Genomic DNA, 27,304 nt, shown 5'->3' on the forward strand with positions numbered 1-27,304 from the left:
CCTGGCATGTTCTTACTTTTATCTAGTGGATTAGCAGTATGTCAAGGTTTTTGCAATTGAAACTGGGGGAATACTTCACACAGCTTTTATGGACTTTATCTCTTCTTACGCATAGAATAAACACTAAAAGCAGCAAAAAGCAGCAAAAAACATACAACAGCAGGGATTCGCTGGTGGTCACCCACCCAACTACTAACCTGCCGGCGTGTGGCTTAAGTACGGCTGAGCGGACGGGAAGCCCTGTTCTCCACACCCTGTGGTCGTATGTATTGGGATAGACATAAGCGGGGATTATATAGAAATGATGAATAAAGAGTGGATAGGAGGAACTAGCATAGTCATTCAATATCCCCCGCCCATTAAGCTCCTTCCCTGACCTCAACCAAGTCATCAGTATCAGGACCTTGAATTGCTCTCCAACGTTTACAGCAACCACATTCAACAGTACAATGTGAAGGCCCAGTCCGTTCAACGCTCATTCTCCTTCTCTGGTTTGCAGGACATCGACGAGGTGTTTCGCAACACCCACAACGACGGGCACAGCAGCCCAAGCGGTCAGAACACTCCTTTTGATGTAGCCTCCACCTCTCAAGCTCCGACAGTCTAGCATATTGCTTGACCAAAATACCGCCGGGGTTTTGTGAACGTAGTTCGGCGAATTGTTGTGCATTCTCGAATAGACGCGGTTTCATCTCCTTCAGTTCATCATCTATCATGCAAACTCTTTCATTTCGCTCGTCGCTAGGGCCCTCGTCATGAATAAAATCTCGTAGTTTAACTCTCTGCTCGAGGAGGAAGATCTCGCGCTGTACAATCTCATCGAACTGCCACGTAAGGGAATGCCATTGCTTTAGGTATTCCCGCTGTCGCTGTGCCTGTTTATCCGAGGTGAAGAGTCTGATGAATCCTCGGATCAGACTGGACAAGGACATACAGGAGTTGCGTCCAAAAAAAATCTCAATCCCCATGCTATACGGCCTCCATTTACCTGGGTAACTATGGCCATGAACAGGATGATGGTTCCAAGGACAGCGAGACCTGCCAGTATCATGTTCATGTTCATATTCACGTTCTTATCAGGGTTCAAATATTTTGTTCTTGATCTGTAGGGCTTCAGTGACTATGAGTTTGATGGTTGCAGTAAGGAAGAGGTCAGTAACAAGCCCTTGAAGTATGGCATACATATATATTCAACAGTGGCCGCCTGTATCTATGGCTGCCTGGAAATATCTATCATTTACATCATTTACCTATATTGTCGTCCGCTTCCTGGCATCACGTGCCATGGCTGCCCTAAACTGCTTCTTATACAAAATAAAGAAATCCATGTCTTCTGTGCTTATCCTGAACCACATCGGCTTGAGATGAATGCTTGTGCATTCTGACTATTCTATTCTTAGTCCGTTTAAGATAATATAAAAGTCCATTTGGTATGTCACAACTCAGAAAGTTTCAAGGCTTTTCCAGCCTTAAGTTAGTAGAGTTTTAATAACAGTGGACTGGAGCCTCAACTTGTATGATACCAAGCATGCTGTCTGAGAGATAGCAGACTGGGTAATTTTTCAAATGTCACGTAATATATTACGTTCGCTATTCTGCCATGCTACCTAATGCCATGACTGCGTAATATACTAACTGCCTACTCAAAAAGCGATTTTCCTATACTATATTCTACTAGGTAAGGGAATACTTCCTCTTATAGATAAAGCTATTTTTGATACTACTACTTGAATGTTTTGAAATTATGAAACAGCAATGATATTCCTGTCCTAAATAATTTTGCAACACGCAAAGCCAATATAAACATACCCCCTACCTAGACCACTCACCCATGAGTCCTAATCTTCTCCAAACAAGCCTCAATAATCGACGCATCACGAATAACATGCAACCGGCCGCGCGGAACACACCCATACATCTGCATCAGCCCCGGAGGCCCATGCAAAACAAACCTCACATACTCACCAACCACAACCGCCCCAAAGACAACCCTAGTGCCCAGCGTATTCTCCGATGCGGCAGCAAGTGCATCCTTGATGATAGTGAACTCGTATTCCCAGATTGACTCGATAGTTTCGAAACCTGAATCATCGCGGGAAGTCAGTGTGAGGAGGAGCTCGTTCCGGTAAGGCCCGGTAGCGTTGAATAGGTTTATGGAGACGGCGGCGTCTTCGTCGTCGACTTCGATTGGGGCGAAAATGTAGTCGACCTGGCTGGAGAAGACGAACCGGATGATTTTGGCCCAGATGCCGGAGAGTTGGATTTTGTTTGCCCTGTCGGGGGGGTATTGCTGGAGGAGTGTGGAGATGTCGGGGTTGGTGAGATACTGTTTTGTTATATTAGCTTGGCTTGTTGATGGAGATGGGAGTGTACTTACAGCCATTTTGGTAGTTGCGAGATGGATGAGTTGAGTTGAGTTAAGTTGGTGTGTAGTTGCAATGAGCTTGCAGGTGTTGATGGAATGGACGTTGAGATACTTGCTGCTTTAAAGACAGATCATCTCGAGGTCTTGGAAGGATACAAAGCATTCGGCTCTTTGTTTGGCTGGCTCAAAGATGCTTCTTGTGTCATTGTCTGTGGGGTACTCCATTGTTGGTTTGATGAAACAAACAAAGACTTGTGTTGGGTAGTTATTGCTGTCTTCAGAGCAAAGAATCATGAAAGGAACCCTCTGGTGTAAGAAATTTTTATTAGGTTTTAATATCATAATGAATGCAAATGATAATGGTAAACCACCTATTGGACAGAGTGGATCATCTAGACTATGCATCTGAGCAAACCATGCTATTGAGACGTGAATTCCCCACATACCTCAATGCCATCTCACACATGCTATAAAGAACGAAGGGTGGCTTTATCATAGATAGGCTGGTACAGATCGCATCGAGGGTCAATCTCCTTGTCCGACACAGCCTTCAACGCATGTTTGCCCTCACTGCTCATGCGAGCCTTGACGCCATCCCCAAACACCCCAATAGCAGGAACCTGCTCCCACCCCGGTCCTTTCATAGGATCTTTGGCAAAGTCCGCCCACGCTTTCTGCATTGCCTGGCTGACTTGATGCTCGAATTCCGTCGCGCCTGTTTGCGGATACGTTCCAAAGACAAAGGGGATTTCGGCCGCATGGTATGCCCCGCTGCCCGGAAATAACTCGTAGTTGGGGAAGCTGGCGTTGAAGTAGTATCGCCAGGTGGGGATGCCTGCTTTAATGCTATCGTCAGCTAGGAGCTTGATGGGACATTGCACACCGACGTCAGTGGCGATTAGGGATAGTCGGTCTGTTTCTGTCGTCGCTCCTGGTGCGCCAAGGGGGTAACGGTGGAGAATGGTGTTCGTCATGTTCTTGTCTAGGCCGAGAGTGAGGAGGGCGTTTCGGGTGTTGTTTGGCAGGGCTTTGACGAAGGGCTTGGCTTCATCGGCGTTGCTGCCGATGAGGATGGGCACGCGGGCGATGGAGGAGCCCTGCTGGGTGGAGTTGAGACGATCTAGACGAGGAGTAGTGGAATAAGTTCGACCACCGTCTGGAATAGTCCCCCAAGACATGGAGTTGTTGACGGCCAGTTCTTTGAGGGAAAAGGCAGAGCGAGTGCGCAGACAGTCCAGGGCGCCGTTTGTTGGACATCCAGCCAGCCTGGTGAGGTTCTGCCATGACTCAGCGTAGGCTTTGGCCGGACTGCCAAATGGATCTGGGATGCTCGACTGGCCGGATTGCATGATGGCAGCGTGGAAGGGGAGCGGATCTGGAGGGGAGATCAGCAGCGCATCGACACTGTTGCCCCCGGAGGATTCGCCCATGAGTGTGATCTTGAACGGGTTGCCCCCGAGGGCTGCGATGTTGCGTGTGACCCAGTCCAGCGCCAGTCGTTGGTCCAAGAGTCTGGTACTGAATTAGATCTCGTTCTTCTGGTTGAGTGTTTGCTTACCCTAGGTTTCGCTCCTCCAGTGGAATGCTGCTGTCCGCGGGGAAACCAAAGAGATTCGTGCGGTAGTTGACTGTAACTACAACGACATCCTGATTGGCAGCAAAGCTAGATCCATCATACATGGGCACTGCTGACGCTCCGTTCAGAAAGGCGCCTCCATACAGCCAGACCAGCACAGCCTTGGATCCGGCTGAGGCAGATGCAGGCGTGAAGACATTGAGATTCAGGCAGTCCTCGCCTTCGCCGCCCAACGGAGGAGGGATGCCCATGCCGTCGAACAGCCCCTCGGCCTGGGCGCCAATCTGCTGGATGCAGGCTGTTCCAAATTTGGTGGCATTGTAAATGTTGGACCAGGGCTTGACAGGCTCTGGGGGGCTGAATCTGTTGGGCGGAGCGGCATAGGGAATTCCAAGGTATTTCCTCACTGTGGTAATTGAGGAGAGAGGTGTTGTGGTGGTGCCCACGATGGCCCCAGAATCGATGATGACAGTTGGTGCATCAGATGGTAAACCAGCAACAATGCTGGCCAAGAAAAGAAATAGGACGATCATTGTAAGTTGTGAGAATCAAGTGTAGCTCTGGGGCGGAACTCGTATCCTCGACTTTTATACATTTTGTACTTCTGGCAGGCAACAATCAAAAAGCACTCTGCAGAATGCCGAGATCTCGGTGTCAGCATTTCGGTCGTATTAAGGTTGGCCAAGAGCATCACGATCCTGCAGCGCCCCATTTAACCTAATCGGGCCATATCTTCGTATTGAGACGATCAGGCCAGCCATCTGCCCAAAATAAACCTGGGGGATCAGTTAGATTTAGTTCTAAAATTAAACTAAATATCAATCCAGCGGTCCATCAGACCTGATCAAGCTAAGGGATGTGCTGGCCTGCGTTGTCGATCACTCGATCTATCAGGGCAAAACACGAAAAAGCGCCCCATTGATATGGGTTGAGCAAGCAGGCAGTGTTCTTGGCTTATACTTCTGAATAGATTCTGAGACCTGCTATAGCCTTGCTCGGGTATAAAAGACGCAATCATCTCCACGTCTCTAGAAGATACAAGCTACACAATTCTACATCTGCCTCATCCAACACACTCAATTTACTACAATCCTATCTACTATTCAACCAATCTAGCACCAAAATGCATCTCGCAAAAACCCTCACCTTGTTCGCCCTCACCTCCGGCGCCCTCTCATTCAAGATCCGCGCATTCACCGGCGAAGACTGCTCGGGCGACGCCAAAGAAGTCAACGTCTGGGACAACACCTGCCGCGACAGCAACGTCCCCAAGACCAAGTCGTTCCGCGTCCTGGCCTACGGTGGTCATGCGCAGCGAGCTGTCTTTTGGAAACACAGCCACTGTGGTGACTTTGACAAGGATTTCAAGTCTTGGTGGTCCGATGGTGGCAGCGATGAGTTCAAGAAGGATGCCTGTTTGAACTTGGGATATGAGTCGAATGCCTACGGCTCGCAGATTTCGGTTTAGGTGAGTTGTTTTCTTTCTGCCTTATGGAAGAATTGAGGCTGATGGAGTCTATAGGATGAGGATGAGGATGAGCGTTGACAGAAGTGAAATGGGTGCATTTACTTTTAAATAACTGCCAATGAAATGCCATTTTTACTTATCTACTATTAATTGAGCACAATATAGAGTATGACCAGCCCTGTTCTCCACACGCGTAGTTGTATGTACTAGAATACACCTAATATTTGACCTGGATGAAGTATCAAACATCTTATCTCTCCTAATTGTAGATTCTACAGATTGATGGTATGAACTCTTATTGATAATAATTTATTACTACTAAATAAGCCACATTTGATGATTCAACTCTTAACACTCACGGATATGTCTTGCCCTCTTCACACACCCTCCTAAACACCTCCTCCGTATGCCTCGCCACCTTGTCCACCGCGCCTTCTTCCCTCGTCTTATCCAGCTTCCTGTTCGCAGGAAATACCTCTCCATCCCAGTTTACCCAGTAACAACCACTCCCCTTCACTCCATCACTGCCCACCGCGACATCCCCTCGCATTGCCTCCCCCTCAGCTTTTGGGGGAAACTTTGCACTCGTCGCCGCAAACAAATGTCTCTCTCCGCTCTCTTCAATCGGCACCATGAATGGGCTCAGAAACGGCTTCAGTACAGTCGACAATATACGTCCAGCGGGGAGTTCGCGCAGTACGCCCGAGGCCACGCCGGAGGGGTACGTGTGCAGGAAGGAGGTGTGTAGTTGTTGCTGCGCCATGCCTTCGAGGAAAAAATTTCCCATTAGGCTCGCGTGCGCGCCGCATCTCGCAAGGGTGAAGGAGTGCTTTAGGCTAAGGTCTGAGAAGTCGAGGGTGCCAGAGCCACCGGCGCGGACTGACACGACGGGGTCCAGCACAGAGACAACACGAGAGAGTCTGGTGCCGGCATTGTCCTGCGCAGCTGTGTTCAATAGGGGAAGCAAGTTAGCGATAAACCGCATGCGCGCGTAACAATGCAGCACGAATTTCCTATCCAACCCATCACCCGTTTCCTCTCTGCCTTTCAGCGTTAAATAACCCGGCGTCATGAAGAGCAGATTGAGCCTTCTTTCCCTTGCTGCGATATCGGCGCACACAATGTCGATGTTTTTGAGGAGGGATATATCAGTCTGCAGAAAAGTGGGCTGGGAAGAGGGATTGATGGATTTCAGGGAGGCGATGGCGCTGTCTGCGGCGGATTGGCTGCGGCCGATGAGATAGATTTTGGGGGAGACAGTGTGGCGGGCGAGGGCGAGGGCTGTCGAGAGAGAGATGCCAGAGGTGCCGCCGACTGGGGTTGTTTAGATAGCTTCAAAGAGAATATTATACACAGTGGAATGTTGGGTGACTTACCAAATACCGCGACGAGACCTGGGCCGAGGGATCTGAGGGTTGCATTGTGGGCTTGGACGGTTTGGGGGCTGACCATTTCGATTTCTGGACTGGATATGGAATTGGGGAGAAGCAAATGGGGGGTGAATAGGGAGTTATTTGAATTAACATCCAGATCTATGACGCTAATAAATGTGGCCAATAGTACCTTCAATGTTAGTATGGCTGACATGATCCACAACATGGCTGACGTGAACCATTTTCTATTAATATATATTACCATTCCAGCATCTATTCCAGTTATACAGCTATACTTCCAAATCATCCCCTCTCATCCCACGCCACCACTCACTCTGCCGTACAAGTTCCCCCTCTTCCCCCCCTAGCAACATCCAATACTTCTTCAAAAACCACCCCCTCGCCTCCCAACTCCGGACATCCCACGGCGTACCCGTCGAAACATACCCAGTGGCCTCTTCCCGATCTCTCCTCCCAACACCAGCACCTCCCCAGCATACTAACCCGTTCAGCATATCAAGGAAGAACTCATCCTCGTCAAAATCTTCCTGGTGGATGATGAGATTCTTCCGTAGTGTCGGAAAGGGCAGAATGTCTATGTACGGATGATGCTGGACGGTGATTTGTTCGCTACTCGGCCTCATGTCTGGTTTTAGGGTTTTGAATATCCTCTGCACTGTGTTTATCATGTTGGATTTTACTATATCGTTCGTGGTAGGTCGGAAGAATGGAGAGGGTGATTCGTCGGCGCAGAGCATTTCCTCGGTTATGCCGACGTGCATTCCGAGCGTGTGTAGTGCGGCTGCGATGCAGATTGTTTCGATGCGGAGGTTATTAGAGTAGGGATCTGCTGTGGCTGTATTCGATCCAAATCTGAATATCCTGACTTCGCCGTGGCTGAATGGGTCTGGGGCTTGTGTCCATGTTTTTATGTGTGGGCTGGAGCAGCCGCAGTCGATGGTGGTCGTACAGAATAGATCAAGGCTGACGTATCCACCTCGAGTAAGAAGCGAAGGATCAACATGTGTTGTAGAATCGTATATACTCAAGCTCGATGGGGTGTCATCTAGCTGTGAGAAATCCGTTGGATCCCATATGTGTGCTGAGGGCGTGTCGTCTAACTGTGGAATAAGATGTTGGCATTCTCCCAGAGTCGCTGTAGATGTACTGGCAGATACATCTGAAGAATCATAACTTGGGGGATTCTTTGCAACATCCTCATATAGGCCTGTGCCTGCAGCCGATGTTCTTTCAACCGCGCAACTCTGCGCCGCCAATGCTTCGAGATGATCCAGACGTTCACGACGCTTTTCTCCTAGACAGATAATCAGCATTTGTTTTCCAATATTCCTGGAGCAATTCTAGATAGATTTATGACACGTCAAAATGCCAGACAGATCTACACTTACGATACTTTCTTTGTGCTTGGATGTTCTGTTGTCGTCTCCTTTCCGGATCACGGCGGACAGGTTTCCGCTTCTCCTTTTCCACGCTTCCCCTTTGCTGTACTACTTGTCGAGTCTGTGGTGGCATATTTTAGATAGTTTATTAAATGAGATAGTTACAATGGATAAGTAAGACTAGGAGAAATGCTAGGAACATGTAACGAACGTAAGACGTTAGAATAAGCTGTGGCGGCCCATGGCTGATGTCAGCCATAATTCTAGACCCAAAGGGACTTGGCGCAATACTTGTGCACTACTTTGCTCGAGCTGGAAGTTCAAAGAAAACCCTATTAATCCTTCTCGTTCTTCTGAGGTCCTTTCTATTTCTGAACTTGTTAGTGTCATCTCTTCTGCAGCTGAAACTAGGGTGTAAATAGCTTTGAATGGACCTGGAATCGCCTTTCTTGTCATATTCTGCTTATAGTATCTTTAGAAGTGCTCGACGATATAGAATCCGAAGATCTTTGACGATTAATTCTTGTGGTGATTATGGTGAAAAGCCACAACGAGCAGGCGGATAAGTACGCCGGACTCTCGACAAATCACGTAGGTTGAGATTCTAGCTGGAAGAGGGGAACACGGAAACTGCTTTATTAGGGTCAATCCTAGTCAGTAGTTGTGCTTAGAAGAAGAGGGGAAAGGCGCAGTGCCTCTGGTGTCTGCCATCCTAGCTGGGAGTGTTGACATCGTGATTGTCTGTTGGTGCTGAGGGGACTGACTGCTCAGTCAGAGATGGGCTGGGGGTTGGAATTGCGCCTTTGAGCCGATCGATTCGAATCCCATGATAATTGGGGATGATGACGAAGATCGACGATACGATCGGGGGAGAAGTTGGAGACGTGAAGCCCCGCCTTTTGGGCTCTGAACGAGGTTTGCTTATCCCCCCTTCAGTCCGATTCGTGAGATTAATTTCTCACCTACGCTTCTTTTCCTACAAAACGTCCACGTCTGCCCCCCGTTTCTACTTTACTGGAGATAATGTGCAAGAAAATTGATTTTTTTTTAAAAAAAAAGATATTGTTCATTGAATTCTTGAAAACTGGGATCTATTCTGTTTTACAGTCTTGATTCGTTTTTCGCTTCCATGCCATCGTCATCAAGGTCATACAGTCGTAGGAAATTATTCCAACGCCATCCATCTCAAATCGTTTTATCTCGGATCGATTCGAGGAGGACGACAAGAGGACAAAAAAATGGTCCTCTGACTAACCATCATCTCTCTATGGGGTTTTCCCACATTGAGTAGATGACGAGAGTCATGCCTGGTCGGGGTGCGCCCACGCAACAGCATCTGATAGTCTTGCCATTAAACACTTGTATGGGCTGACTACTGCACGCTCCCTCAGTGTCCCAGCTTTTCGTTTATGCCTTGTTGATTCTTAGTTCTCGAGGTCGATCTTGACTTTCTTCTCCGGAGGAGGAATTACCTGGTCTTCAGCAGCGCCCTTGAGGTTCGGAAGCTCGGTGACGGCCGACTTGATGATCTCAAGTGCCTGTTTGATCTCATCGTCGGTGATCACGAGTGGAGGTGCCAGGCGGATGATGTTCTGGTGAGTGGGTTTGGCCTATCAATGTTAGCGTTGGAGCGCATTTCGTGGATAAGACGCGATGCAACTTACCAAGAGACCCTTGTGCTTCATCAGCATGCAGAGATCCCATGCACTATGTCCGTTGGTCTTGGACTCGTCGATAACAATGGCGTTGAGCAATCCCTTGCCACGCACAGTCTGGATGATAGGGCTCTGGATGGCCTCCAAGCCGTTACGGAAGACGTGACCCAGAGTCTCAGCCCGCTCGACCATGTTCTCCTCGCGCACAACTTCGAGGGCTCGGAGAGCAACAGCACAGGCCAGTGGGTTACCACCGTAAGTAGAGCCGTGCGTGCCAGGCTCGATGGTGAGCATGACTTCCTTGCGACCCAAGACACAGGACACGGGGTACATGCCACCTGAGATAGCCTTGCCCAGCAGAACCATGTCGGGCTTTATTCCACTCCACTCGTGGCACAGCAGCTTTCCTGTACGAGCGATACCTGTCTGGATCTCATCACAGATCAAGAGAACATTGTGCTTGTCACAGAGAGCTCTGGCCTCCTGCAGGTAGTCCTCATCGGGGACGACGATACCCGCCTCACCCTGGATAGGCTCGACCAAGAAGGCAGCCAGGTTGGGGCCAGCCTTCTCAAAAGCCTCGCGCAACGCCGACTTGTCGTTGTATGCGATAGGCTTCTCCGTTCCGGGGATGGTACATCCAATGTTGGGCAGGTAAGGACCATAGTTCTCGCGCGACTCAGCGTCGGACGACAGAGAGATGGCAGCGAACTATGCGCACACTTGATTAGTTTCATTACAGGAGAAAGCAGCAGGACTAAAACCTACAGTACGTCCGTGGAAGTTGTTTTCAGCACTCAAGACCAGAGCCTGATTCTCGGGGATACCCTTGACCTTGTAACCCCACTTGCGAGCGATCTTGATTCCAGTCTCGACAGCCTCCGCGCCAGTGTTCATGGGCAAGACCATGTCGAAGCCAAAGTACTTGGTCACGAACTCGGCGAAACGAGGGAAGACGTCATTGTAAAAGGCACGAGAGCTCAGGGTCAACCGCGAGGCCTGGTCAACAAGGGCAGCCACCAGCTTAGGGTGACAGTGGCCCTGGTTCACAGCCGAGTAGGCGGACAGGAAGTCAAGATAGTGACGACCTTCGGGATCCCAAACGGAGGTGCCCTGGGCTCGGGCAAAGACGATGGGCAGAGGGTGGTAGTTGTGGGCAGCGAAGTCCTTCTCAGCCTGGATGGCCTCCTGGGTAGAGGAGGCGTGGTATGCACTCGCGCCAGAAGACATGGTGACGTTGACGATACTTGCTGAGGGGCAAGAGAAAAAGATCAGAAAAAAAGGGTATGAATGCGGGGAAAAAAGAGTCACGTAGAATTAAGAGACGAGGGAAATTGGTGAATTCGCAGAAAAAGAAAAAGAATGGTGGGATTGCGAGGCGTAGAAATAGGACGCTGGAATGCCCGCCCGCGTGTCACCGCAGGAGGGGAGCAGCAGAGGCAAAAACGAAACTAGACTCCTAAGTGCAAGTCTACCCGCCATGATGATGATGATGTTGGATCGAGCCTCGATGGAGGGACATCCGCTGCTTTTCTACCCGCTCCACTCGTCTAAACCTCCTTTTTACTCTCGCCATTAACGCCTGCACCATTACCCATCGTCGTCTTTTGTTCTCCACCCGGTCCGGACGGATCTTGTCGCTTTCTACCGGCCCGGCCGTCTTGTGTCCGCCCTCACTTGGTGACAGAAACAGCTGTTGCTTTCTCCATGCGATCGCCTAGATTCGCAGATTCAAAAATCCGGGGTTGACTTTTTGATCATGGCCTTACGAGGGAGATCGGATTCTTCCTCCTCTTCGTCTTCCTTCATCGCCAGTCCGTCTCGTCCACCGCGTCGCTCAAAGCCGCGCCCCTCCACCGTCAGAGTATCATCATCAACACCATCACCAGCATCACGATTGTCATCACGATTATCATCATCGCACATTCTACTCTTTCTCATTGCCTACCGTCTCCTTAATGCATCCATAGTTAGAACTTTTTTCCAGCCTGATGAATTCTTTCAATCGCTTGAACCTGCCTGGCAAATTGCCTTTGGAGAGAACCACGGGGCTTGGATAACTTGGGTGGAGATTCCCTTTCTTCCCCCATGGCTCTGAACTGTCGCTAACTGTTCTCGTCTATAGGAATGGAAACACCAACTTCGATCTTCTATACACCCCCTTCTATTTGCTGCCGTCTACTACGCTGTCGATATCCTCGCTCGAGTTCTTCATCTCACTCCCGCAATCCGAGCGGACCTCCTTGTTGCCGCCCCCAAAACAGCGCAGGCCGTTGTCGCGGCCATCGGTGACTATTATACCTGGAAACTAGCTCGTCGCATCCACGGGGAACACAGTCGGGAAGCATGGGCAGCAGTATGTTTGGAATAAAACAAAGACAAGGAAATGGCCGAGGTTAACCGGGTTATAGCTGGCTTTGACCGTTCTCAGCCCTTGGCAATGGTTCTGTTCGACCAGGACCCTGTCCAACTGTCTCGAGACTACGATCACCATCGTCGCTCTTTATCTATGGCCATGGGAATTTTCTTTGGGCTCCGCGCAACAGGGTGAAGTTAAGAAGGCCAGGACTACGCGCAAAACCAGCAGAAGTCGCGATACGGAGGATGGCCCGACTCTGCTCAATAGGTACGACGTCAACTCTTGAAGTGTGTTTTCATCACTAACCAAACGATCAGATTGCGACAATGTCTTTCTCTGGCTGCTCTTGCCTGTATTCTACGCCCGACGAATATCCTCATCTGGGTCACTCTGGCTGGTGTTGCATGGTTTCGGGGGACCTGGGACCAACGTAAGATTCTTGTCCGCGAGATCGTGATTTGCGGGTGAGTCGAAAGCGTCCTAACCTGAGATCTTGCCACTTACAACTCTCCCAGTCCTGCTGCTCTGACCGTGTCAACCGTGGTGGATCGCCTCTTCTACGGAACTTGGACATTTCCGCCGCTCAAGTTCCTCTACTTCAATGTCGCACAATCTCTATCCGTCTTCTATGGAAAAAATGACTGGCATTACTATATTTCCCAGGGATATCCTCTACTCCTAACCACGGCACTCCCTTTCGCACTCCTCGGCTTGTATCGCGCTTTGGCACGCACACCATCGTCGGGAACAGAATCGTCGAGTGTCATACGGACTCAGCTTGCGCTGATTTGTGTGGTGATGCCATTCGTGCTTTCTCTTATCTCACACAAAGAAGTGCGATTTATTTATCCCTTGTTGCCGTCCTTGCACATTCTGGCTGCCCCATGCCTGGTGGATTACTTCCTCCCCGCCGTTTCCCGCTCTTCCCAGGCATACATGCCTCGGAGACTTACTCTTATGTTCTTGGTGTTGGCAAATGTCGTCATTGCTCTATACACCACCATCTACCATGCATCGGGCACCCTAAATGTCCTTACTTATCTCCGGCAGCAGCATGAAGCCCACGCTCCTCTGGCTGAAAGCACAACAGGCACAGGAACGCCCCAGTCTGGAATTACGGCTGGATTCCTAATGCCCTGCCATAGCACTCCGTGGCGCTCCCACTTGGTCTTCCCGGACATTCACACATGGGCACTATCCTGCGACCCGCCGGTCGGGCTGGACGAAACCCAGAAAGCAGCATACGTTGATGAGGCGGACCAATTCTACGAGAACCCAAGCCAATTCCTACAAAAGAACATGGTAGGCGGCCTACGACACGTACCCCGCAAGCCTACCTATCTCTCCAACTCTGCATCCCAATCCACCCGCCAGGACACGAGCACCTCCCACGAATGGCCCGACTACCTCGCCTTCTTCGCGGCCCTCGAACCCACCCTCCAAAGTCTCCTCCGAAGCACTTCCTACGGCGAATGCTGGCGAACATACAACACAGCCTGGCACGACGACTCGCGCCGACGAGGCGACATCATCGTCTGGTGTCTCGACCCAAACGAACAACAAGCCTGGCGCACTCAAACCCGAAAACAACAACAAACCCACCAAACCCAAGAACACCACTTCGACCGCATCATCGAAGCAATCAAGAACGAAGCCCTGGGCAAGCCCAAATCCTCTCCATGGCAGAAATGGAAACCCTTCATCCCCAGTCTCCCGACGTCTTGGCCGTGGGAAAGACGTAAGCCGAAGACTTGGGCGGGGATTCAAATTCCTTCTCTGCGGACGACTCCGTCGTGGACGTGGAAAAAGCCTTCGTGGAGCTGGTCGATGCCTTTTGGGAAGAAAAAGGCTAAGCAGATTTCTGCGCGGGATCTGTGGTCTTGATATCTTATATCTAAAGCTATCATAGCTTAACATATTATATGCATTGTATTATTAGTATTGTTTTATTTCGGTTCTATCTCCCATGTCTTCAACTTCACTTTAGAATTCTGAACAATTTTGAACAAAGCATTTTGACATAGTCTAATCAACTGTGAACATAAACGGCATTTTATAGAAAAGAAGCCCTTGCGTGATAAATCCAGTCTCAATTTTCAAATATTCACAAATGTGATTTCAACTATAAATATCCTATCCATCCCGACGTCTATGTATTTATGTTTGCTTGACTGTACCTATATACCACCCCCAGTAGATGACTAGATACAGAGGTTCATGTTATTTCCAAAGCCCGATGTCTTGACAAAAAACGCCAATCAATGATGCAATAACCAATCAATCAGTTACTATTACAATCGCCAGGGGAGAACGAAAACAAAAAGATACAAAAGGAAAGGGGAAAGAAGGTGGTATGGGAATGACCATCCAAGAAACGAAGGATAAGTAGAGTTTTAAAGCATATAGGGGATATAAAAAAGAAAAAAGAATCAAGTCTATCAAAAAGAATGAAAATCCTTTTCGTTAACCGTAGCGTGCACTCAAACTGGCAAATGCATCCGGACTGTGTCGTCCATTTTGTAATCCGCTGATATCTACACTCTGTTGGCTCATGTGGCTTCGTGAGAAAGGGCCAGTTGTCGGCTGAGGGGCCTTCACGCCCATCCCAATTCCAAGACCAGACTGTGAGGGCTGAGGCTGTGCTGGAAAACCTGGCTGCGGCATTCCTGGCGATGTACTCATGTATGGGTTGCGAGATCCAGCCGCTGCGAAGCCTGCGGATGGTGGTTGGGGCTGTTGTGGTGTGGATGCCGCTTGAGACTGGGGCGTTGAGCCGATTGACGGTGTCAATCCAGGAACCGGGCTGATTGTTTGTGGCTGCTGGGTGGGCACCGACGGTGCGGGAGAGAGCCCATACAAGGAAAGAATGCTTGACTTGTCCACGCGACCAGTTGCCTGAGGAGTCAATTGCTGGGGTTGCTGGAATCCAGGCTGCAATTGGGATTGAAATTGCGTTTGGAATCCTGCACTCTGAGGGGTAGTTGGCGCGGTCATAGACTGGAAAGGATTATTCGGACTCTGGCCCGGGAAAGCTGATTGAGCTTGCTGGAAAGGCTGTGTTTGCTGGGGCTGAATCGGACCAAATGGTGATGTAGACTGAGGTTGGACCTGCTGTTGCTGAACCGGTGCAAATGGCGATGTAGTCTGAGGCTGTTGCTGGACCGGTCCAAACGGCGATGTGGACTGGGGCTGGAGCTGCGGCTGTTGCGGCTTAACTGGTCCAAATGGCGATGTTGACTGAGGCTGGAGCTGCGGCTGTACCGGTCCAAAGGGTGATGTGGACTGAGGTTGGACCTGCTGTTGCTGGACCGGCCCAAATGGCGATGTTGACGGAGGTTGAAGGTGCGACTGTTGGGCCTGTTGGGCCTGTTGCTGCTGCTGGAACGGAGAAGCTGGCCCAAATGGCGATGTCGACGAAAATGCCGGCATGGTATTGGCATGTCGCGGCGGGTTGGGGGCTGCAATCGTTGGAACCGATCCTACTGCCGATAGCTGACTCTGCGGCTGCTGCATGGAGTTTTGAGAACCCTGGTTGAAGAAAGGGTTCGTCTGCGGAACGCCCAGGTTTTGGTTGGAGGGCTGGTTGAAGCCGGCCTGAGCCTGTGTTTGCTGAAAGAAGGGGTTGTTACCAGCATCAAAAGACTGAGGCGATGAGACAAAACTTTGAGAAAATGTCGAAGTAACTGGAGGAGTGGCTGACTGTTGGTAGAGCGGCTGAGGAAGAGAATGCTGCTGGGTAGGATAACCTCCGGTAGAATGAGGGAACAACGGCTGGGACACCTGCAGATTCTGGAAAGATGCTTCGAGATTATGCGCAGAAGAGGGATGTGCGGAGGCCGGTTGTTGGGTTGGCACGTCAAAGGGGTTATATGAGCTCCCAGTTGGCTGGCTTGGAGGCTTGGAATCCAACTGATCAAATGGGTTGAAAGATGTATCTCTCTTGATGGCCCCGTCACTTCCACCAGTCACAGTTGTTGCTGCCGGCACCGGGGTTCTGGCCCGCGACGCAGGCATACCTCCCTCACCCAGTCGTGTCAGAGATTCAACTGCTCTCTCGAGGTCACCATTGAGGCCTCTGAGGACGGTGGCGTTTCGTCGGTCATCGGGGAATCCCATTTCTCTCAAAGCGATCAGCTTCCCCTCGAAGGAAGCGCCAGTCATGTCTCCCACAGCAGCCCCAAAGCCCCGGGACGCAGTATTCATGGGAACCGGAGGCGGCGAGTCATGCCTTTCAGATCGCGGCGAGGAAGCTTTGGCAACCGATTGTCGACGCAAGTTGGAAGTGGAAGAGGCAGTCCGGAGACCAAAGCCAAAGAATTTGCCAGTTTTGGGAGGCAGAGGCGGCGGCGAGCCCTCGGGCGATCTGGTGTAACCGGAATCATGACGGCTAGGGGGCTTCGGCTTCCCATCCTCCAGGGACCGGTGTTGGTACTTCTGCCGGATGTATCGCTCCATGCACGAGTCGGCCTCGTCGATATCAACGGGGATCGGGGGCTTGATGTTCTTAGGGTTAAAGATCTTGTTCATAAGATTGTTTCCGTGCGACTTCATGTTCTGTGTGATTTAACATCCATTAGCTTCGAGTTCCAAAATGTTCTCCTTTTCATTGACCATCTGCACTCACATCGACCTGATCCGACGACCAACTGTCCATGCTCAAGGATTTAACCTTGGAGATGTGAGTGCCCAGCTTGCGATGCAGAGTTGCGCACCGCATGCAAAGGAAAATGCCCATCTGTATTGTTCCACTAATCAGTTTCGTTCTTTTCGTTCTTTTCATGCGGCGCGCTATAACGTACGTTCCAACTTGCCCATCCTAATGGCATATTATTAGCATTGTTGCAATATATTGCAGTCCTTGGTAAGATTTAAAACACACCTGGGTTCAACGCATCACAATCTGCGCATCGGTCATTGCCAGGAACAGACCGGATGAGATCCTGCAATGCTTTCTCATTGCGGAACTGCTGTCGTTTGCTGATGCCGGCCACCATCTTGGCGGATTATGGTGGAAGAGGTTTCTGCGAGGAGATACGAATGAGGGCACGAGAAACGTGATCCAAAAAAGAGGGGAGGTTGAAGAAAGACGGGGGGGTTGAGGCCCAGGAAAAATGTCTCAGCGAGAGAGCCGAGTTTCCGTGGCGAAAGAAGAAGGGGGAGGGAGAAAGAGCTCAGACGACAGTCAGGACCATCATGGAAGCACTGAGAGGATTGAACTGGAGGATGGGACGATGGGCAGGAGGGATGGATTGAAGAGGGAGAGAAAGACAAGTCGGTAGTCGATCTCTCAAGTTCAGGCCCAGGGATGATGATGAATGCTTGTTGGTGTGGGGGAGAACCTATGGTCCTTTTGGGCCCCGATCGGGGAATCCTGACTGACGGATCATACCGTTGATGCTCTATTGTGTGTGTTTATTAAGGATGGATATTAATAGACCGATTGTATATTTATTTTAGATTAAGAAATAATTGTCTTCACGGTTGAGAATTGATAGATATCTTCTAAGAATGATCTCTGGTATGCCGCTGCCCAGAGCTCCTTGAAGCACATAGTTAGAACATCACCATTTACTCCTCCAGCCCCTGACGGATAGTATTAAAAATCCAGAATAGATCAATGGAATGGCAATAGTCCTTGTGTCTTCCAAACAAAGATCCAAATAGAAGCAATAGATCATGGAGGTTATTTGCAATGGACAGTGCAATATATTGATCATCCATACGACGACCGCACTAATGACGGCGAAAAGGGGCTACAGATGGACCAGCGTTACTATCTTAGTCCAACGGCCGGCAGTCAAGCACTGTCTGTCCGTCGAATCCGGATCTCTATCAGAGTTCGCATTCAGACAAGATCGGCAGGCATTACGACTACAAGCTTGGAGGATTATTACCAACAAGGAACGTGGTAAAAGGTGTATGTGTGAACAGCAGGTGACTCGCTAAACCACTGCACTCAGTCCCAACAAGTTGGAACCAGCACGATCAAGAAGCCTTAAATTGCTCGGGGATTCGATCTAGTACGCCAATATGACCTACCATCCTATGGATAGTATAAATACAAGGAATTGGAGGTTGATTATGCGTTCGTAGTTTCATGATTTAGTGTAAGGAAAGAAAGAAGAAAAAGTTCAAAATTGTCGCCGGCCGAATTGTGCTTAAAAGGGATCCAGTCACGTGGTCCGGCGGGGTTAGTGTTTAGGTCATGTGATGTCTTAGCGGCTTTTGATTTTTCTTCTCTTTTTCTTCTTCCTCGAGAATTCCCCTCCATCTCATTCCATCCCATTGCCAACAGCCACCCAGGCTGCTATCGAAGGGTCTCATTTATGATTGAGATTCCTCAGATTGTCACACACAACATGTTGCCTTCATATCACTCGGCATCATTCTACATGTAGAACCACGCAGCACGCGTCTGACTATATCAATGGTCAGGACGTAGGCTTTTTTATTAGTTCGTTCAGTGGAAGATCAAAACCAAACAGTTTTTAGCAGAGCTGCGTCTACTCCACCCTGGTGTTCGCTTTGATCGAACGGCAGGACTTTTTTACGACGGACATTCATATAGACATCAATTCATTTTGAGCTTTCAATGCAATTTTCTTTCAACTACGCGAAGTCCACAATGCTTCAGAGCATGTCATAATCGTATCATAAACCGATAGCTCGGGCTCAAATGCCCCATTTGTGCCTTTTCCTCTTCGCTCAGTTCTCTGCCCCAGCCCTGTGCCGCTCGCCGCCTGTTCTCTCGCCAACAGTATCCGGCATACGAGCTACAGAATACAGCGGCCAAACAGGAAAAGCCAATGCAGATGGCGTACGACAATTGGTACTTTGGAGCGTCCTGCTTGCGAAAGGCATAGGATCCAATGATGCCGCCAACATTGCCAATGCCTACTTGCCATGCGCTCCCAATGGCTCGACGACGATGACCTCCTAAGTTCATTGTGTTCCAGCATATTTCCACTGCGCCCCGTTAGTTGTGTGATACTGATAGCAGAATAATACCTAGTTATACCGGGCATGAGAATCGCCGCCCCTGCAATGGCCATGAACAAGGCCCCGTACCGCACATTCACATTGTCCTCGTGCACGCTGAACAAGATCGAATACCCGACGATGGAAACTGCGGCACAAAAGACAGCCATAGCATATCGATGCCTGATGAGATCCGAAATATAAGCCACAATTAGGGCCAAGCCAAAAGTGACAGCCCAGATAGGAACCGTGTGCAACTGCGTCTCAATCGGTGAAAACACCCCCAAGCTCTCAACAATGACGGGAGCAAAATACGCCCCCATATACCCTGGCACCGAGGTTGAGAGATGGATCATCGCAGCAAAGATGACTTTGGGATCGCATAACGTTTGCCAAACATCAAACGGTCGAATGCTAAGCTCGATGGCCGAACTCCCCTGCTCAGCCTTTAGTCGTGCCTTGACAAACCCCCGTTCCTCCTCCGTGAGCCAGGATACCTGTTCTGGGAAATTGGCTAGGAGGAAGAAGAGCGATAGTGAGATGAGGCAGGTCGCCGCTCCCTCCACAATGAAAATCCATCGCCACCCGGATAGACCGCCTGCTCCGTCCATATTACCGATGGGAGCTGCGATCAATCCACCAAACCCACTGGATAGGTTCATCGCGCTGAGGTAGAATGAAAAGCGCCGTTGAGCCTCCTGCCTCGTGTACCAGGCACTCATGAGATATGCACAGCCAGGCATGATTCCTGCTTCTGTCATTCCCAGAACTGAGCGCAGTCCCAGCAAACCTCCATAGTTTTGAACGAATCCCGTCGCAAGCGTGGCTAGCCCAAACACGAGCATACATATAGAAACTGGTGATTTAGCGCAAGGGCGCGAACGAGGCCAGGGAAGAACGTACGCCAAACACGCGGCGTCCACCTTTTCAGTAAAACATTACACGGGATCTCGAACACAATATATGTGATGCAGAACATGGTCAGGGCCGTGGAGTATTGCACGTCCGAAATGTGAAGGTCTTCGCACAACCCATATACCAGTGCGTTTCCCACATCGGCTCTAATACCCGTCAACGGCCTCTTCTTGTGCCTTACCACTGCAGGCTGTCTCACCGGTCCAGAAAACAGAGCAAGCACAGAACCGACAGGCAAGGCACGAGTCTGCAGTCGATTTTGAACATTAATTTCCGCTCCGTGGTGTAGAGTAACGGTGGCAGTTGGGACACATCTGAATTGGAGGTGCTGGGGCTGGTCAATGCGATGGTCACCTCTGTCTGGGTGTCATCTTTGCCTGCGATTGTCAATGGAGCGACAAAATAATGCTGTGCTCCGGGGTACGTGCCTCGTTTTTCATACTGAATAGGATGCATTGACTCGATGTTACCTCTCCTGTGGAAGCTTGGGTTCAAGAATGGATTCTCTGACGTAGATCGCATTCATCATGCGAATATATAGATCAGTGAACATGATGAATTGACAGTTCAGTGTTGTAACATCTGTGAGACAGTAAGATGATGTTTGAGTGATACAGTGCAACCACAAATACTGTGCAGATACAAAGAGGCAGTCTGCATATTGAGGATTGATTCCCTACACCGTATAATGTCTGCATAACTAATCTATAGAACAATCCCTGAGACTTCGCTATTCATATTCATTTTGATCTAGAATAGAATGCGTAATTATCGTGATGAGTAATGGCAACAGTCTGGCCGGACCCAAGAGGGGATGATGATGTATCCAACACTCTGTCGAGCTCCCCGAGTGGGTCCGGAATCTGCCGCGGCTGCATTCTCAGCCAGTCAACGCGTTGTTGTTAATAATCAGCGGGTCTGTTGCTTCGGCTATGATGTTTTCATTCCTCTCTTTTGCGTTTCCGAGACTCGAGCTGACAGTCTGAATATTATCAATTAATATAGGGGTAGAACAGGGCAATATGTAATAGAGACCCAGATTGGTGGGTAGAGAGAGCCATGGACACCAGCTGGCACCACGAGCCATGGATCCTCCATCCACCGCCACCATGTGCATCCATCGTCACTTGCAGAGCTCCTACTAATCCTCATCGCTAAGCAGAAGAATGCGGAGATGCTGCTGACTCAAACGAAAGGCCCAGAGCCCGTTAATTTGCCCGCTGCTGATTGGTGCACGGTGCCTGTTCGATGGGCTTCGGCGGCTTGAGGGACATATGGGAGCACTGGCGATGGTTCCTGCGATTCGATGAATTGGCAACCCCTGCGCTCGCCTCCTCATTCCGCGGCCTTAAAGCTGTCGTCTTCTCCTCTTTCCCTTTTCCCTGCCCGTTTCTGAATCCCTAATCTTCCAATTCAGACCATCTTCTCTCTGTGTTTCCATCCATCCATCTTATCCCTCTATCCTATCTCGCCCATCCACTTATTTAAGACATCCCCTCCTTCGTATCACCATGGCCTCGGCTGCAAGAACTGCTTCCCGCTTCCTCCGGTCAACCCCAGCAACCTCCTCCTTCAGACCGGCGGCTCGCAGCACCCGGTTTGCCCTTCCTACCCAGGCCTTCCGTGCATCTGCTCGTCGCGGTTATGCCTCTGAATCTGGTGAGGCCAAATCCTCTTCGAACGCCTTCCTCTGGTCTGGTCTCGCCGCTGCTGCTGGTGCGGGTGCATACTTCTACCTGAACGGCAGTGATGCTTCTGTCGGTGTGAAAGGTGTTCCTACCCAGGCCGATTACCAAAAGGTGTACGATGAGATTGCTCGTCGTCTCGCGGACGACACCGATTACGATGATGGCAGCTATGGACCGGTAAGCTCCCCTATAGACTTAGGGTCAGTTTGAGAAGAATTGTAACTAATCTGAATCTTTTTTAGGTTCTCGTTCGATTGGCATGGCACGCAAGTGGCACCTATGACAAGGAAACCGGTACAGGAGGAAGCAACGGCGCCACCATGAGATTCGCCCCCGAGTCGGACCACGGCGCCAACGCTGGTCTCAAGACTGCCCGAGACTTCTTGGAGCCCGTCAAGGCCAAGTTCCCCTGGATCTCCCACTCCGACCTCTGGACTCTGGCTGGTGCCTGTGCCATTCAGGAATTGGGTGGCCCCACCGTTCCCTGGAGACCCGGTCGCCAGGACAAGGATGTCGCTGCCTGCACTCCTGATGGACGTCTGCCCGATGGTGCCAAGGGCCAGGGCCACGTTCGCGATATCTTCTACCGTATGGGATTCAATGACCAGGAGATTGTTGCCCTGATTGGCGCTCACGCTCTGGGCCGTGCCCACGCCGATCGCTCCGGCTTCGATGGACCCTGGGACTTCAGCCCTACTGTCTTCACCAACGAGTTCTTCCGTCTCCTTGTTGAAGAGAAGTGGCAGCAGAAGAAGTGGAACGGACCTGTTCAGTTCACCGACAAGTCCACTCAGACTCTGATGATGCTTCCCTCTGATATTGCCCTGATTAAGGACAAGGGGTTCAAGAAGCACGTCGACCGTTATGCCAAGGACAGTGACGTCTTCTTCAAGGAGTTTTCCGACGTTTTCGTCAAGCTCCTCGAGCTGGGTGTTCCCTTCACCAGCAAGGCTGAAGACCGCTTCGTCTTCAAGACTTCTGAATAAGGATCTCAGCGGTCTCTTAACTTATTCTGTTTTGCTTTGTTTGATTGGCTTTGTAGCACTGCATCTCTTTTGTTTTTGTTTTGATATCCGACATATACTTGTCGCATTTTGGGAGGTCCCTGGTTATTGGGGATGGCGTCATTTTATTAGATCTGTTTTGGATCTCATTCTGGAAAAGAATGGCAAATAGTAGACTATAAAAAGGTCTTGAATATCATTACCCAAAGAATTCTTCGTGTATATCGATAGACTGTAAACATCTCAGGTCATTATTGCTGCCGGATGAGTGGCAGAATTTTTATGTAGAGCCTAACTCCCGAGACTTTTCCAACTCCGCGCAACCCCGCCAACAAGAACCCCTCTTGAATGAGACTGGACTTTTGGGCCTGATGGAAGAAGTGTCGACTAACAGGTCTTGAGATATATATCAGATTCAGATTGAGCAAAAAAAGAAAGAAAAAATCAGCCAAAATGACTCGATCAGATTCAGTCGCACACGATCACTACCAAATCCTCAATCTCCCTTTCACAGGGACACCGACTGCTCTCTCCAAACAGCAGCTCAAAATCGCATACCACAAGGCGCTGTTGAAACATCATCCGGACAAGGCCCCAGGAGCGGACACCCCCTCCGCCTACAATGGCGATGGCAATTCGCAAACCTCTTCCTACACAGTCGACCAAATCACAACCGCTTACAAGACTCTGTCGGATCCCTCCCTACGCGCCGAATACGATCGATCCCTCCGTTTAGATCGGGCGAAGGTTGCTGAGCGGGAGAAGACCGGGACGGTTTTTCATACGGGTTTGGAGGTTGTGGATTTGGAGGATCTTGCGCTCGATGAAAGTGCCGAGGGAGAAAGCGGAGATGCAGAGGCTTACTGGTACCGGGCCTGTCGATGCGGTGATGACAAGGGCTTCCTGGTTACAGAGCAGGACTTGGAGCGAGAGGCGGAACATGGAGAAATTGTCATTGGGTGTCGTGGTTGCAGCTTATGGATGAAGATTCTATTTGCGGTGGAGGATGAAGACGCCGGCGATGATGCTGAGCAGGGCAAGACTTGAGCGCTAGTGCTAGCTGGCTTGCTTTCTTGAAAGTCTTTCATCGACATGCCAACCTGAGATACACCCATCTTCAGATTCGGGCATGTCCGCCCGCTCTCTTGATTGTCCCAAGACATTGTCTGACACGGGACGCTACACCGAGCACGCGCGATTCGTTTCGTCTACAGCATATTGCTACATGGCTATTAGCTTTGTGTCTCACTGTCTGACATAAACCTCCGAGTGGAGATATGGATGGATCGCTGTCGTGGTTGCTCCGAAACTGACTTATTCGCGGGTCACTCGAGACAACTTTCGGTGGTTTGATTGAACGGGGTCGAGCATTGTGAAACATTGGCTATCAAGAGCCAAACATGTGCAGGGAATCTAAGAAAGGTCTTGAATATTCCTGTAGCACGACACATGGCAGGTTAAAGCTTCGTTATTCACTATTCTTCAGTAATAGAGTGGAGGTTTATGAGGATATGAGCTCATGCTTTGTATTTCTTGGGTCTGTAGAGTTAACATGTAAAACATAGTTGAGGATGACAATTAATAGCTTCAATAAAAAGTAATACGAATATCAGTAAAGCTGGTACATAAGATGTCGACAATCAGATCACTCAATAGATGCAGTTGTTAGTTGCTGATTATTGCTGCAGTGATGTCGGAGGGGCTGATGACATATATTTCGACGAGGACAAAACAGCAACAACCACCGCATCCAACCTCACCACCTCATCCTCCATCTCCTCAACCCCCCATCATCCATCGCCACAATGTCGCTGGTCCAGATCTCCTCGAAGGAGCAATTCAGCTCCCTTCTCACCTCCTCCACCATCGTTGTATCAGACTGTGAGTTCCTCGTTCGATTCAAACCCCGCTTCCCTTGTTCCTGGTGACCCCGCTGCGAAGACCCTTGCGATCCCCGACTTTATTCGCGCAGATCTTGACTGACTGATTCTTTTTTGTTTCTTGTAGTCTACGCGGACTGGTGCGGACCATGCAAAGCTATCGCCCCCGTCTACGAACAGCTGGCTAGACAGCTGTCGCGCCCGGGCAGGATCACTTTTACCAAGGTCAACGTGGATCACCAGCAGGATATTGCGAAGACATATGGCGTCACCGCGTAAGACTACGATAATGGGCATATATACAGAAAGAAAGAAAAGCTAACGGATGGACAATAGGATGCCAACCTTTATCGTTTTCGAAAAAGGCCGTCCCACATCGACCGTCCGCGGCGCTGACCCTAAAAAGCTCAACGAAGTCGTCCAGAAACTGGCATCGGAAGCAAGCAAAACAGAACCATCTGGAGGCGAGGCATCCGGGGAGTCCAGCGCAGGGAACTGGATCGGGGCTGCCATCGCCAAGGGATATGGTGACATTACGGACCAGTACGATCCCAAGGGCCTGGAACTGTTGAACCGGGACAGCGAATTCGGCACGGCCAGGACATTGTTCGAGCCATCCAAGCCGTCGGCGTTGAGTAACAATGGCAAGGGCAAGGCGGGAAGCGCAGACTGGGTTGAGAGTGACACCGACGAGCAGTTGATGCTCTTTATTCCCTTCCAGTCCTCGCTCAAGGTGCAGTCGCTACATGTGACTTCTTTGCCTCCCTCGTCCAGCGACGACGACGATGATGAGCTCCCCATGCGACCCAAGACTTTGCACCTTTACACCAACCGCTCCCATGTGCTGGGATTCGACGAGGCAGAGGACATCCCGGCTGTGCAGACGGTGACCATCCAGCCCGAGGACTGGGATTCCAAGACGGGCACAGCCAAGGTTGATCTGCGTTTTGTCAAGTTCCAGAACGTTACGTCGCTGGTTGTGTTCTTTGTGGACGGCGACGGCGACAGTGACAAGTTGCGGGTGGACAGAATTCGCATTCTGGGAGAAGCTGGCGAGAAGAGAGAAATGGGCAAGTTGGAGAAGATTGGTGACGAGCAGGGCGAATAGACAGCTGTACCTTGCAGATAGATATTTGATGAGCACTGATGTGAGTGACTAGAGCAGTAGTTTATTTTATGATTACGACAACACGGACACAGATGACAAAAAAACAAGAATTATATTCATTGAATTATGATTGAGCAAGCATTCTACGTGATAGTCTAAAAAAGCCATATTCTTCACATAAAAAGAGTACAACTCGGGAGTGTTCGGTCCCAAACCAAATGGTCTCATCCTTGGATAAAGATCAGAAAGACCAGTAAAGTACGAACCGATGTGCAATTCCTTCGCTCTGTGACGCAACTGACACCTGATAACACATCATGGAAAATAAAGATGTTCAGGCAACACGGGTGAAAATAATAGTTGCGCCGCCGCACGAAGAAAGAAAAGAAAAAGAAAATCCTAAGATGGCGGCTTGCATCGCGAAGATTTTATAGTGGGATCTTTTCGGAGGGCGGCGAAACTTTTCGGAGGCGCGTTAGGCGAGATGTTAGTGTCGCGGTGTATTATTACGTAATGGAATATGCGAGGGGAAAGAGATTTCTCGCTTGGGTCGCTTCGACTTTTTCCTCTTCTTTTTTCTTTTTTTTCTTTTAACAAACAAAATATTCAAGGCTTATGATGAGTTTGTGATGAAATATATGATAGGAAGAGACTGAGTCTCCTTTTTAGGAGCATGATCTCACTTTTTACCATCCACTGAGGCCTTAATTTTTTCTTACGTTTTGTTTTTCTGATGATCTCTCGCTCCTGTCATACTGTCTATTGGCAGTAGGTCTCATTGCAGGTCTTGATAGTGACTGTTTCAAGGGCTGCAAGTAGACAATGATAGGATGAGAATAATCTTGAAGATTGCCACAGTTTTGGTGTGATGCTGGCGGTTTCGGGTGTGATATTGATCTGTCAATGTTTGCCTCGCACACGACGTCGGAAATGTCAACCCAACAAGGCCGTATGTTTGCTTTTTTGCGTGGGAGATAGTCCCGTGGGTTGACCAGAACTTTCTATCTGGTTTTTTTTATCGTAATGTATTCGCGGATGGATATCCCCGTTCTAGCTGCATTGATTGCATCCCGTATGTAACTATGTATGCGATATTTGAACTCTCGAATAATCTCGAGTCAGATAGAAAGTGGATGCCTGCGCATATCGTTATCAGGGAGGCAATTTGCCAATTTGATATGTCGCAATCGCGCGCCACGGAGAAAGTCATAAATGCAATACTTGATGCTAGTCTTGAGCATCAATTCACGCCTCCACTTCAGGGTACCATCGGAATTCGGAAGACCATACATAATATTATTGCCTCGTGACGGTGCATTCTGCACTGTGCCCATGTCCCAGGTCCCACGAGATCTGTACCAGAGTTGGGAGGCTGGGCAGAGGACCTGAATCTTATCTGGGTTGGAGGAATGGGGAGTCCACATCGCTTCAGCTCCAAAAGGACTCAAGTGGACTCAATTCTCGCCACGCTGCTTCAACACGGCCGCTGGCACGGTGCGAGGTGCAGCTTTGGCACCTCCCGGGAAATGGGCCCC

General features: G+C 49.8%; 12 protein-coding genes across 12 annotated transcripts; 5 read left to right on the forward strand and 7 right to left on the reverse strand.

Annotated features, from left to right (window-relative positions):
* Positions 1–359: 359 nt before the first annotated feature.
* ASPWEDRAFT_166923 (uncharacterized protein) lies at positions 360–2,383 on the reverse strand (the record flags this gene model as incomplete). The annotated part of the gene is made up of 3 exons (XM_040830082.1): positions 360–897; positions 1,830–2,326; positions 2,378–2,383. 3 exons carry the CDS (start codon positions 2,381–2,383, stop codon positions 360–362), a joined length of 1,041 nt encoding a protein of 346 aa, XP_040694545.1.
* A 125-nt stretch (positions 2,384–2,508) lies between these two features.
* ASPWEDRAFT_34330 (carboxylesterase/lipase family protein) lies at positions 2,509–4,541 on the reverse strand. The gene is made up of 3 exons (XM_040833976.1): positions 3,924–4,541; positions 2,802–3,877; positions 2,509–2,752 (listed from the first exon to the last, which is right to left on the reverse strand). The coding sequence occupies exons 1-2, from the start codon at positions 4,472–4,474 to the stop codon at positions 2,833–2,835; spliced, it is 1,596 nt and encodes a 531-aa protein (XP_040694546.1). The 5' UTR covers positions 4,475–4,541; the 3' UTR covers positions 2,509–2,752; positions 2,802–2,832.
* Positions 4,542–5,064: 523 nt separating this feature from the next.
* On the forward strand, positions 5,065–5,587 carry ASPWEDRAFT_178685 (uncharacterized protein; the record flags this gene model as incomplete). The annotated part of the gene is made up of 2 exons (XM_040831770.1): positions 5,065–5,409; positions 5,464–5,587. The coding sequence occupies one exon, from the start codon at positions 5,065–5,067 to the stop codon at positions 5,407–5,409; it is 345 nt and encodes a 114-aa protein (XP_040694547.1). The 3' UTR covers positions 5,464–5,587.
* A 149-nt stretch (positions 5,588–5,736) lies between these two features.
* Positions 5,737–6,861, reverse strand: ASPWEDRAFT_124182 (uncharacterized protein; the record flags this gene model as incomplete). The annotated part of the gene is made up of 2 exons (XM_040829182.1): positions 5,737–6,723; positions 6,786–6,861. The coding sequence occupies 2 exons, from the start codon at positions 6,859–6,861 to the stop codon at positions 5,765–5,767; spliced, it is 1,035 nt and encodes a 344-aa protein (XP_040694548.1). The 3' UTR covers positions 5,737–5,764.
* Positions 6,862–6,869: 8 nt separating this feature from the next.
* On the reverse strand, positions 6,870–8,182 carry ASPWEDRAFT_235690 (DUF3425 domain-containing protein). Its single transcript, XM_040832501.1, has one exon. It carries the CDS (start codon positions 8,114–8,116, stop codon positions 7,073–7,075), a length of 1,044 nt encoding a protein of 347 aa, XP_040694549.1. The 5' UTR covers positions 8,117–8,182; the 3' UTR covers positions 6,870–7,072.
* A 1,424-nt stretch (positions 8,183–9,606) lies between these two features.
* Positions 9,607–11,067, reverse strand: car2 (ornithine-oxo-acid transaminase; the record flags this gene model as incomplete). Its single annotated transcript, XM_040832434.1, has 3 exons — positions 9,607–9,792; positions 9,847–10,548; positions 10,606–11,067. 3 exons carry the CDS (start codon positions 11,065–11,067, stop codon positions 9,607–9,609), a joined length of 1,350 nt encoding a protein of 449 aa, XP_040694550.1.
* Positions 11,068–11,332: 265 nt separating this feature from the next.
* On the forward strand, positions 11,333–14,370 carry gpi10 (putative glycosylphosphatidylinositol-alpha 1,2 mannosyltransferase). Its single transcript, XM_040832503.1, has 5 exons — positions 11,333–11,902; positions 11,963–12,193; positions 12,249–12,463; positions 12,514–12,660; positions 12,712–14,370. The coding sequence occupies exons 1-5, from the start codon at positions 11,597–11,599 to the stop codon at positions 14,078–14,080; spliced, it is 2,268 nt and encodes a 755-aa protein (XP_040694551.1). The 5' UTR covers positions 11,333–11,596; the 3' UTR covers positions 14,081–14,370.
* Positions 14,371–14,659: 289 nt separating this feature from the next.
* On the reverse strand, positions 14,660–17,190 carry ASPWEDRAFT_47592 (putative GTPase activating protein for Arf; the record flags this gene model as incomplete). Its single annotated transcript, XM_040836984.1, has 4 exons — positions 14,660–16,750; positions 16,821–16,931; positions 16,996–17,012; positions 17,076–17,190. 4 exons carry the CDS (start codon positions 17,188–17,190, stop codon positions 14,660–14,662), a joined length of 2,334 nt encoding a protein of 777 aa, XP_040694552.1.
* Positions 17,191–18,784: 1,594 nt separating this feature from the next.
* On the reverse strand, positions 18,785–20,231 carry ASPWEDRAFT_34342 (uncharacterized protein). The gene is made up of 2 exons (XM_040833978.1): positions 20,078–20,231; positions 18,785–20,030 (listed from the first exon to the last, which is right to left on the reverse strand). Exons 1-2 carry the CDS (start codon positions 20,151–20,153, stop codon positions 18,970–18,972), a joined length of 1,137 nt encoding a protein of 378 aa, XP_040694553.1. The 5' UTR covers positions 20,154–20,231; the 3' UTR covers positions 18,785–18,969.
* An 875-nt stretch (positions 20,232–21,106) lies between these two features.
* On the forward strand, positions 21,107–23,090 carry ASPWEDRAFT_235979 (peroxidase). The gene is made up of 2 exons (XM_040832506.1): positions 21,107–21,954; positions 22,020–23,090. The coding sequence occupies exons 1-2, from the start codon at positions 21,601–21,603 to the stop codon at positions 22,761–22,763; spliced, it is 1,098 nt and encodes a 365-aa protein (XP_040694554.1). The 5' UTR covers positions 21,107–21,600; the 3' UTR covers positions 22,764–23,090.
* A 144-nt stretch (positions 23,091–23,234) lies between these two features.
* ASPWEDRAFT_166932 (diphthamide biosynthesis protein 4) lies at positions 23,235–23,828 on the forward strand (the record flags this gene model as incomplete). The annotated part of the gene is made up of 1 exon (XM_040830083.1): positions 23,235–23,828. One exon carries the CDS (start codon positions 23,235–23,237, stop codon positions 23,826–23,828), a length of 594 nt encoding a protein of 197 aa, XP_040694555.1.
* A 758-nt stretch (positions 23,829–24,586) lies between these two features.
* On the forward strand, positions 24,587–25,769 carry ASPWEDRAFT_101045 (thioredoxin-like protein 1; the record flags this gene model as incomplete). Its single annotated transcript, XM_040827354.1, has 3 exons — positions 24,587–24,662; positions 24,789–24,936; positions 24,998–25,769. The coding sequence occupies 3 exons, from the start codon at positions 24,587–24,589 to the stop codon at positions 25,767–25,769; spliced, it is 996 nt and encodes a 331-aa protein (XP_040694556.1).
* Positions 25,770–27,304: the final 1,535 nt, after the last annotated feature.

Source organism: Aspergillus wentii (assembly GCF_001890725.1).
Source record: "Aspergillus wentii DTO 134E9 unplaced genomic scaffold ASPWEscaffold_1, whole genome shotgun sequence".
NCBI classification, from domain to species: Eukaryota; Fungi; Ascomycota; class Eurotiomycetes; order Eurotiales; family Aspergillaceae; genus Aspergillus; species Aspergillus wentii.